The 12,490-nt window shown below is 26.6% G+C and overlaps 1 protein-coding gene across 1 annotated transcript in view; it reads right to left on the reverse strand.

The window, feature by feature from the left end:
- Positions 1-6,710: 6,710 nt before the first annotated feature.
- Positions 6,711-12,490, reverse strand: part of Ms (neuropeptide receptor myosuppressin) — a 193,463-nt gene continuing 187,683 nt past the window's right edge. Inside the window, exon 3 of the mRNA XM_075370756.1 lies at positions 6,711-7,261. Within this exon, the coding sequence (XP_075226871.1) occupies positions 7,173-7,261 (89 nt within the window). The 3' untranslated portion in view covers positions 6,711-7,172. The remainder of the gene's footprint in view (positions 7,262-12,490) is intronic.

The raw sequence follows: 12,490 nt of genomic DNA on the forward strand, positions 1-12,490 counted from the left end.
TCATTTGTGAAAATTTTTTCAGTATTAAAATAATAAAAGAAAAGTTAATTACTATTAAAATAAATAAGTATTTATATTAATAGAAAAATTAATAAGCAGTTATAATTGATTTTAAGAATAAATAACTCATACCAGGAAATTATTTCTTTATTGGTGATATAAGTATTTATGTTAATAGTAGAAAAATTAATAAGCAATTTTAATTAATTTTAAAAATAAATAACACTACCAGGAAATTATGTTTTTATTTGTGATATATTTTTCAGTGAAAATTTTTTGGTTTATTTCATTTAACATTATAAACGTAGACAAATCAAATAATTTTCTCTTTTTAAAGCTTTTTTTTATTTATTTAAATTTTTAATAACAATATTACAATAAAATTCATCATAATTCACCCCCACCCACAAAAAAAAAATCTTAGGTAACTTTTAATTGGTTATATATTTTTCAGTGAAATTTATTTTAGTTTCTTTCATTTAGCATAGTAAATGTAGAATAATTAAATAATTTTCATGGTAGGTGATTTTGGAGGTTGGGGTCAAGAAAAAGTAAAAAATATTGATTTTTTAAAATTTTTTACCCTTTTTTCATGTATTATTACTTTTTCACTGTGTAGAATAAGTAACTAATGCTAGGAAAGTATAACAATTTGTTGTTAGTTTTTTTAGATACGCTGATCTGATAGTAATACCTTTTAATAACTATATAATAATGTGTTGTTTTCAATTTACTTAAGTTATATTAATTTAATCTGTAAACTTTAAATATATGTTAAAAGATTTCTTAAAAAAATGACAACAAATTATATAATTTATGATGTAGCGCAGCATAAAATTCCACTCACAAATTTTTATTTATTTATTTTTTAATTATTATTTTTTTTAAGTAACTTGATTTAAATTTACGTTATTAACATACTTCAATAAAAGTTTTACTAAATATTAATATGTTCCAGTAGAATTTTAATTCTGTAAGATAAATATTATTTCTTCTTTTTAAATGAATTAATATCTCAATAAATAAATTTCAGTTCGTTAGTATTTTTTTTATGTCGAAAACTTAATTTCAATTACTTATAATTTTTTAAAGTAAATTTTTATTTTTCAAAACCTATAATATTAATATTGATTTTATCTTGTTTCTTATTTTGTTAAGTAAAGATAACCCGTTTATATTTGTACCATTTGTATGACTCACATATGTCACTCCTTAAAATAAAATAATTATCCTTAAGAATAACAAACATCATATGCCAGAAAATCAAGGGAAAATTAAGAGAAAACTATTTCCCTTTCCTTCTTCGTTGATTCAAATTTGTGATTGTGTGTCAGTCCCGAAGCCCGTATTGTAATACAGTAGATAGTCTAAATTACAAGTGTTACCTTCATTCTGTTCACAGTCTGACTTTGTAGTAAACATCCTTATTTTTAGAAAAAACAACTTTTGACTGGTGCCTCTTTTACTTCAGTTGCTTTACATCATTGATTCTCAAACGTTTTTGCCCACCGTCCACATTGAGAATTAAAAATTTTCTAGCACCCCCAAAATTTTTAAACTTACCATGTGTTAAAAATAATAATTGCAATTGCTGTTTTTTCTTTAAAAAAATTGCTGTTTTTAAACCCGGCATATCCTATTTCTGAGTTGAAACTTAAATTTTAAATGAGAGCAATTAAAACGCATATTTAATCATATTTGGAAGTATTTTTATTAAAATTACTATCAAAAAAAAAAATAAAATTGTATCTATATAGTTATATAACAACAATAGTGATAGAATATTCACTATAACAATACAATAATTAAAACAAAGCCTTCAATTGAAAAATTAAACTTACATTAATGTGAAGGATGAATCTGATGTGGTTTTCTCCCAATTTTCTGTGGGCCTTCTACCACCCCCTTAAGGTCTCCAGCGTCCACAAGGGGGCTTTATCGTCCACTTTAAGAACGAATGCTTTACATGCTTCACAGCCAAAAAAAAAAAAAAACCGAGACAGATAATATTAAGTAATGTTTTAATGTTGCAGTAAAGAAACAAATATGCACTGTTTCAACTCATAGGGAATAACTATTTAATTTTATGCAAAGCATAAATTTATAAAGCAACTCTCTATGATTAATCTAAAAACTTCATTTTTATGAACAGATAATTCTTTAGCTGAAATAACTGGAATTTCGGATCGAAATCTTGACTTTTATCCTAGATATTCGCTGTAAATTCAATTATTATTTTTGTTAATTGATGCTCAATCTTTTTATACTTAATCTTTCCATTACCTCCTTTCTGGTTCCGGTGAGCAAATAAAGACCGAAATGTACCAACTCAAACTGGAGTTATTTCAGTGTCACCTTTGACAGTTGAACCATCGCTGCTATTACTAGCGATATAATTGGTTATGTATGTTTTCTATTCCCATCTATTGTTTTCTGTTATAAACTGTTCATGGTTCAGTGGAGTATGGTTTCGTTCTTTGCAGTTATGTTTTTCTAAAATATCTTATTCGATCAAGGAAAGGGCTGATATAGCGGAAGCTTATGCACCTTCTGGAAATTTTCAAGGTACGCGTCAAATATTCGTGGAAAAAATTCCAAATGTAAATATCTCAGGAAAGAATAGCATACCTGATTCTGTTAAAAAATGGCGTACAGCGGAGTCGGTTTCAAACACAAAACGAATAGGCAACCTTTCCTTAGGAATCCAGAAGTCATAGCCGATATTCAAAGAAGAATTTCTGCCGGTCCAAAAATATATATTTTTAAGTTATCACAACAGAGCAGTGGAAAATACAGTTTTGCTATAAGATTCTTCATAATTTAAATTTGAAACCAAATAATGTAACAACTGTGCAACAACTTAACAGAACAGACAAACCAAAAGATCTTAATTATTGGCTTCTTAAAAACATTGTAAATGGACAAACCCGATCGGTATTACATGTCATATGAGTCAGGTTTCAATTATCCGGGCATGTTAATTCGCATACACCAGTTATCGATGGCTGAAAATTTTCACCGGATATTTGAGCACACACTTCACGATGAGAAAATCGATGTGTGGATGCTCTTCTGGTAATTGTATAGAGGGAAAAATATTTTTTGTCTGGATTGTCAATTCAGAATTGTACCTTACCAATTTTCTAGAATTTTACGCTCAGTGTGAAAAAGAATACGAAATTTTCAAACACGGTGGATTAAAATGTCACACATCAAACTATTAATTAGCAAGCCTTAATGTGGTTTTCACAGGATAAATTTTACAACAGATGGTAGTTAACTTAAAGTTTAACTTTAAGTTCCTTAAATTTGTCTAGTTCAAAAATTTTCATTATGTGTGTTAACACGAATACGTTATTATTTGTTGTATAATAAATTTTTATGTAATGTATGAACGCTTGATTCAGTTATTTAGATATTATATGTATATATAATATCAAATATATAATAATATATGTATATATAATAATAAAAAATTTCTGATTTTATAAATCAGAAATTTTTGATTCTCTGGAATTTTAAATCTGTTCTTATTTTCACTTTCACTCTGTGTACATAGTCTGTATAAAGTAAGAAAGAAATATGTACTAAGATATTATTAATCCAAAAATGTAGAATTAGATAAGTAACTTCGGTAACTAGCATAACTTCGATCGTTTTCCGCCTGTCAGCTTATTTTTGTAAACAAAATTTCAGTTATTAATAACGGATTGAAATATTTCTATAAAATTCAATATTAATATTTTATCTGAAAGTTTTTACGAAATAGTTTAAAAATCAAAATCAATGATAACAGTCATTATCGACTTATATAAAACAAAGTGATGATAAATAATAATTAGACAATAAACACCAAACATTGGATAACAAACTGGAACATGAGTAACAAATATTGGAACAAGACCACTAGATTATCTTCAGTGCGCATACAGTATGCCGTAAAGGATCCCACGAAAACAAAACCGCTAAATTAAGTTCTTCATTCCACCTTCACAGAGAAGCCGCAACAGTCTTTTGATGTATTTCTTCTGATTGAGTAAACCCTTCACATCTGAACACAGGTTTAATTGTCCTTGAATAGACCCGAATATTGAGCAATCTGTGAGTAAGTGGTTTACGGAAAATTTTACATTGCACGCCTCACAGTCCTGCTGAGGAGAGCCATAAGTTGTGGCTGCTGATTCCTCCCACGATGTTACATGGTCACCAGGAGAACATCTTCGAAAAACCTTTTATCCCAAATAACAGAAGAGACCAAGTCATCCTAACTCGGCTGAGAATTGGATGCAGAAAATTATTATATTAAGAAAAATCTCAAGCATTTTATTTTAAACAAAATCAAATATCTCTTTTTCTAATTAGAATATAAGTATACATATTAAGTATATATATATATATATATATATATATATATATATATAAGTATAATAATATATATAAGTATATATATTTTTTGAATGTCTATATTCAAATTCCAGACTGCGCAGGAAAAATTAGACTAAATTTCCTTTCCTCTACTATGTACTGAGCGCATTGCGCATGCCCAGGTAAAATCTAATTAGAAAACATTTCATGACGTCATTCGGTTTACATCAGCATATAACCAAGAAAAAATAAGCTATCGCTTAATTCATATTACTTACTAGCTCCCCATCTCAGCTTCGCCCGTGCTATATGGTTACTTGCGTATCCTGTAGCGGTCAATCTTTATAATTTATGTTTATTTGTCAAGTAACCGAAGGCAAGTGGAGGCAGTCACACATACAGTAACAAAGGCAGTGGTTGCGGTGGTTGAGCCTCGGCGCCGTTTAACATCGCATCCTTAAAAAAATCGGAATTAAAAAAAATCCGAAAATAGTTTTTAAATATTTATCTGAGGAGTATTTGCAATCCCAAATCTATTGAATATCTCGTTTGCTATAGTCGGGATAGGGAAAATTTACAATCATTGTTCAAAAATTTATTTACCTTTCTTCATCCTCTTTCAAGGTCGAATTTCAAAAATCTAGAGATTGGTTTATTGACATGAAGATTACTCATAAAAACTCAGGCTGATTTCTTCATTTGTTACCGGGAAATTAAAAAAAATAACAAGTTTCAAAAAAAATTCAAAAATCAATTTTAACCCTTGAAACTCGGAATGAAACTAAAACAATCTAGAAACTGGTTTTTAGATGTTCATAATCAATCAGTTAAGACCTAGCCCACACAACGATAGACACACAGTTCATTAAAATTTGTGCTTCAACCGGTAAATCTTCACTACTACATTATACATATATTTTTTTCCAGTGATTTTTTGAGATATCCAAAAACCTTCTCAGTTATGCCAAGAAACATGGGTAAAAATTTAATAGTGATAGTTCGAGTATTTATTTTTGTTTATCCCGTAAAAACTCATCTACCTCTTTATATAATAGTATAGATAGATTACTCCAATGCAAATTTAATTCTATTACTATGTACATTATATTGTTTCAAATCATTCAGTTCAAACCCTGTTCACAGTTCTTGAATTCAATTCATTAAAGTTTTTTGTTTCAACCAGCAAATCTCCACTACTATTTTAAGAGATTTTTCGAGATGAAATACGTCCAAAAATTTCTCAGTTAGCCAAGAAACACGGGTAAAAATTTTGTAGCGATAGATCGGGTAGTTTTTTTGTTTATCCCGAACAAAAAATAAAAACCTTCATTTTATTTTTATATAGATTAAGGAATAGCATAAGGAATAGGTAAAAGAAAGCAAAAACAGGAAAATTATTGAATAATTTTTTCATGCTTAACAAATATATATAATATTTATTTTTGTTTATCAATTCTTTTTTTGTAAATTATTTACTTACAATTAAACACAAATATAATTAATATACATTACAATAGTAAAATAATTACGTAATTTTAGCATTATAGAGCTTATATTTTATTGTGCTTTTTGTTTTTTTTTTTTGTATAAAATTTTGGTAATATTTTTTAAACACTTATCTCATTAATTTTAATCCTTACAGTTTTGCTGTTTATAAATATGTTTATTCTTGTAACAGAGTTCTAATTAAAAATAAATAAATTATTGTTGATTCATTTTTTGTTAAATATTTTATAAAAATATATTTTAACGATAATAAAGATTATGTTGGCCAAAATCAGATTGTTAAATTATAATGTTAATTTTTGATATATTTTTCATTATGAAACTGTTTGTCTGGTTTTTTTTTTCAGTTAAATTATAAAAAAAAAAAAATGAATTGTAATTTAAAGTTTAACCAAAATCTTTATTAGTAGATTAATTTTTAAGATTTAATTTTGTAATATCGCTGTATAAAATAATTCCCTTTCTGAAGTTATTTAACAAATCGTTAAACATACAGGCCTTAAAAATTAAAAAAAAAAAACGTTTTTAGAAAAAACCTTTACATTTCCAATGTATATTGTACATACAATATATAACCAGCATTCTTTTTACGTATTAACTGAATTTTCCACTCATTTTATTTTACTTTCATAGTGTAAAAAGTTAACTTTTTTTTATAATAATTTTGGAAAGAAAAAAAAAACACAAATTTTTTTTCGTACATGATAAATTAATCTGATTTGAAATAAATTCTGGTTTAAATTTATTTTACTTATTTAAAAATAATAAAGTTTAATTTTCCGTACACTTGGAAAAAATAATCATTACAAATTTATGTCAATTTTCTTGGAACGGTTTATAGTTGGGAAGAACGTATTTTTTTAAATTAAAAAAAATATTCCAATCTGGAATTTTATTAAATTTTTGAAAAGTTATTTACATTTAAAGTAATAACTTTAGAAAATTTAAACCTGTTGTATTGAAATCATTTTTAAAACAATTTTGTTCTTTACTAATCATTAATTTAAAAAAAATCGTATGGTTAGATTACATTGATATAATTGACTGTAAAAATATAACATCTTTTTCTGAAGAAAATAAGATTTACAATGTAACATATATTAATAAAATTATTGATAAGAATTTGTAGGTTATATATATATATGTATACGTATTTTTAAAGGAATATTTTTATTTACCATTGTTTTACTAAGGAAAGTTCTAACTTATAAAAAAAAGGACATGTTTGGTTTCTTTTAGTATAGCATAAACTAAATATACAAGATAAAGCATTTAGTATTTTAATAATAATTAATAAACGCTTAACGCCGTCGACCAAACCTTAAAAATACATGATCTACATCTTGTCGCTTAACACCATTTTCCAACAGAGGAGAATTTTCACGCATCACTGAAACAAATAAAAGTATAGTTTTTATTTATTTATAAATCCCACATTTATTATATATATAGATATATATTACACAAATTTGTTTATTCACTATCGGTTCCAAGAACGAACTATAAGTAAATAAAATTACAATAATCGCTTGATGAGGAGGTAATGAATCCTCTCAATAAAACATACACACATAAGAATAGTTCAATTGTTTAAATGTACTTGGCAGATTCACTTCATAAAAAGTACAAAAGTCCATAAAACCCAAACAAAATATCAAATAATATTAAAGGACAAAGGAAAAAGGAAAAAAAAATCACAGTAACATAATTTCATTATGAAAAGACCCTTTATCAAGCATAGAGAAGATTGCTCATCATTTAAGGAATGTCGTCCCTTTTATCCTTACTGTTACCTAGAAGATTCAGCGCTAGATAGTTAACATGATTATTTTAGCTTTGTTTCTAATGTGAACTGAATCGTTTGATTTTCTCGCGGACATAAGACAATTCCAGACACTTAAGAATTTCTTCGTTCCGTATAGACCAAGGCGCTTCTTTAATGATCCTCGACAACTTTTTCTGGAAGCGTTGTATAACTTCAGTTTCAATGTTGCTCTTCCTCTTCGTATCTCATACGTCCAAATGGATTTCAGAATGACGTTGTATATTAAACGTTTATTTAACAGCGACAAATGTGGATTTTTTGCATAGTAACCATTAAAGCTTCTTGTATAAATTTATCGCTGTATCGAATTCCAAGTTTCTAAATGTACCGATAAAAAGTTACAATTTTAAAATGGCTGTAAATACCCACATTCCCTTGTCTGATTAAGTTCAAAATTTCAAGGTATCATTACTTTGTATATACAAATATTTGAGCCAAATTTCAACTTTTGAAGTTTCAGCAGTCCGGATATATTTAACAAAATACAAAAAAAAAAATAAATATATAGGTACGTTTGTATATACATATGAATTCATGTTAACGGATGGATTAATTTATACGTACTATAGATTCATCCCTCTGGAATTTTTCACTGATTTTTTTGTTGTTTTTTGATTAGAAGAGTTCATGAAACATCGATATTTGGAAAAATTCCCGCATCCAAAATTTGACCTATCACCATACTTTCGCGTATATTTATGTAGCTGCGGCTGAGAAAATAAAAATACTTATATTATGAAACGTATTTTCAAAATTCAATTTATCCTGTTAGAAAATACTTATAAAAATTCTTATCTCAATAAATCCGAATAGGTAATCGTATTTTCTTTATGCTTTAAAACCGTGAAATCAAAACGTCAAGAAATTTTAAAAAAAAAGCTGGTTGGGATGTTTTTCTACTGACTGCAGAATTGTTCTTTTTATTTATTATTAGTTTGTTTATTTATTTTATTTATTATTAGTTTCATTAAAATGAAAAAAAATATATATATGCATACAAAAAGCGTCATCTTACCAACTTCCAAATTCTGATATTTTTTTTCTGATCAAGTCCGGTATCTTAGGCTCCACCTTGATCGTCATTTGACATGTAAGGGCCAGAAGAAAAAATAGCTAAACACATTATGCTAGTAGATGATTATGCATTTTTTTGTTTTTAATTCTAGAACGGTTGGATTGATTTTTTTTGTATAAAATAGTTATTAACTGATCTTTCTGGTTAACACGAGGAATAATAGTTGTAAGATGTTTTAATAAATCTATAATTGTTAACAATAAACTCAATTTTTGCAAAATTAAAACTACTTACGGCTAAATTGGAGTGTTTTTAATTAAATTACCTGAGAAAAGAGAATTTTAAAACATTTGACTAGGGTTACGTGTAAACGGGTGAGTTAGGTTACATAATTCGATTAGTTATGAAAAAAGTGCTAAAACAAATAAAACATTAAAAAAAAAATTGAATATAAACAGGGTGGACCACAAAAAAGTAGCCCCGCCAAAATATAGAATATTGAATAAAACATTAACATCATAAGTTCGCGCATAGGACATTGGCATGGGAAATTGTAGCAAGGAAAGGAACGTACATTCTACGCAAGAACTCCTCTCCCGAGAGTCACGTTATCGTCCTTCCCACCGCTACGACCGTCACTTATTTGACAGGGCAACCAATCATTACAGGGATACTTTTTTTTAGCCCACTCTGTAATTTATAAAATAATAAATATAATGATTTACGTGAACCGTTAATTTAAATATATTAACCCACCGGGTTGGTGTAGGGGTAAAACTTGTCGTCGTAAAACAGCTGATTTCGAAGTCGAGGGTTGTTAAGTTCAAATCCTAATTACTTTTATTTGAATTTGAATACTAGATCGTTGATACCGATATTTTTTTGTGGATGGGGTTCAATTAATTACACGTCTCTGGAATAGTCGGCGTGATTCTGTTCAAGACTACACGTTAACCGGTAGATATACAGTTACAGTACAGTTGCTAATGACTTTAATTGTTGCGTGACTATAAATAAAAATATTTTTTTTTAAATTGTAATTATTTACAGTAATTTGAAATTGTTTTAATGAACATTCAATGTTGAAAAAGAAACAGTATTAAATTTTTTTTTTTTGTAAAAAGTATTTTTATAACAAATATTATTTGAATGAATATTAATTTTACAAAATGTAAATAATAAAATTGAATTTTTTACTTAAGTAAGAACTACCGCTTCCAGGTATTCTTTGGTAAAGTCCTTGTAATTTTTTACGGAATCCTATTTTAGAATCGCTTAATTTTCTCTTCTTTCATAATAAACGTTTAATTTATTCTTTTAATAGATGCATTTATACAATTTACTTAATTCGACTGAACTGCTGAATGTTTCTTAAGTTTGTTGTATTAATTATAAAATCAAGAAATAAGATTATTATTCAGACAGTAAAATATCTCTCAGCATTATCAAAGTAGGAGCAAAATTTCACCCTTATTGCAGTGGAAAGGAAATAAATTAAAAAGACTTAAATTTTTTTTTTCTTTTTGTTCAAATAACTCTAAATATTCCCAAGTATAAATGCTATTCCATTAATTTTTTTTCTTTCCAGCAGAACTTTTGACAAATACTTCAAAGGAGTATATTGCCAGAGAGCGTTGTCATAAAACATTTAAACATTTTACTGAAATTTAATATATGTAAATTAATATTTACTGAGTATTCAAATTAATTTAAACAAATTTTGCAATTTCTAGTTTAGTTATAAATTAGAGAAATTGATTGGTCATTTTAACCAAAGGTTTAACCTTTGGTTATTTTAACTTACATCTTTGGGTTTTGTTAAAAAAAGATTTATTGTTTTAAAAAGCCTTACTGAATATATTTTAATGAAAATAATTATTTTAAATCGGTAGTGGGTGTCGGAATGTTAACAATAGTTTAGAAAGATCAATATTTTCATGGGAATACTGTTATGAAAAAAATGTATTTTTATGAATTGCGTCGTTTACTTTTTACTTCCTTATACGAGGTAAAGGAAGTATTGTGATCGCGAAAACTTTGGGTTTTCAGATTTCAACGGAAATATCCATTTTGACCATTCCTGAATCCATTTTTACTAGTTTCGGCGTGACGTCTGTACGTACGTACGTACGTATCTCGCATAACTCAAAAACGATTAGCCGTATTACGATATTGAAATTTTGGATTTAGGACTGTCGTAACATTTAGTTGTGCACTTCCCCTTTTGATGGCAATCAATGGACCAAAAGTGTCCAAAAAAACCCAAAATCCAAAAAAATTGGAATTTGGACTTTTTCTTAACTGGAGTAATAAGCCCTCATTGAAAATTTTTCAACGATATATCATAAGTGGTATTTACTTTCATTAGTTCCAGAGTTGTAGCCAAAAAAAGTTTTTATTAATGCAATAGTTGGATCTTACAAGGGGAAGGCACATCGGTTTGAATCCGATTTCATATACATACATCTTTTTTTAACATTTTTTTACTTTAGATATATAGATTTATTAATATTATTGACCTCTGATTATAAAAAAAAATTACAATAAATAATAATTCAATAAAAAAAAAAAAAAAAACGGAAACAAATCATAGGTTTATTAGTGAAATAAAATTCATTTTAATTGAACAATTTTTACATAGGTTAATAATTATTAATAAATAAAAATATTTAAATTAAAAAAAAAGTAAAAAAATGTATATGTATATGAAGTCTGCTTTGAACTTATGTGTTCATGGTTACAGATCCCAGACATTCTCACTTACACTCCATAATTACTTGATGGACGAGAAACAAAATTAATGTATTAACTAATATAAAAATGTTGATGCGGACACCAGAAAAAGTTTATGCAATGTGGTGCCCACCCCAATGCAATTGTATAACTGTCCACTTTATTAAAGAATTGGAGGATTGTATCTCACTTTCAAATGAAATAAGTTTAATTGAAGTGCAGCAAAAAATGTGTATATGTAATTTAATATGCGTAAATAAATAACTAAATAAGGACCTATAGTATTGTTTTGGATTGCCAGATCCAAGAATTTGTTCTGCATTAATTGTTTAATTAAAATGAGTTCCAATGATATGTAATTAAATAAAAAAATCAATATGTGTAAATGCTAACAGACACAAAAATTTTAATATCAACTATTTTGGTTGCATTATTAATATTATTTAATACATTTTTAACGAAACTTTTAAGCTATGTTTTGAAAAAATATATAAATTGAAACTAATATCTGAAATTTACTTTTTTTTGTATATATTTATGCGTGTTCAATATTTATACTGCGCGTATTAATTAAATTTCTCAGTATTAACAATCAAGTAAAACTAATGTAATTTGTATTAGTTGTTAGATCGAATGAATTAATAAACAAATAATTATATAATAATTCCGAGGCTTTACAAAATTAATCGTATATATTATATTTAAAACAATTTATTCAGTTTTTTTTTAATTAAACAATCCGATTCATAAATGAAATTTATTTCAGTTAATTATGTGTATTATGTTATGTATTAGATTATATTACTGTTGGAAACTGTTTGTTTTTCATATAATGTTTTACACTTTTTAATTTTAATTTTGTTTTTTTTTACGAGATATCTATAATGGAATATTGAAGGTACTTTAATTTAACGACTTTTTTAAATTAAAATACTTTTAATAAATTGCCATTAAATGCTTGTTTCGACGCATTTGTCAATCTCAATTATAATTAAAAAAAGAAAAAAGTAATTGTATAAAATATATTGTAACCTACTGCTTAAATG

Source organism: Lycorma delicatula, chromosome 7 (genome assembly GCF_047948215.1).
Source record: "Lycorma delicatula isolate Av1 chromosome 7, ASM4794821v1, whole genome shotgun sequence".
Lineage (NCBI taxonomy): Eukaryota > Metazoa > Arthropoda > Insecta > Hemiptera > Fulgoridae > Lycorma > Lycorma delicatula.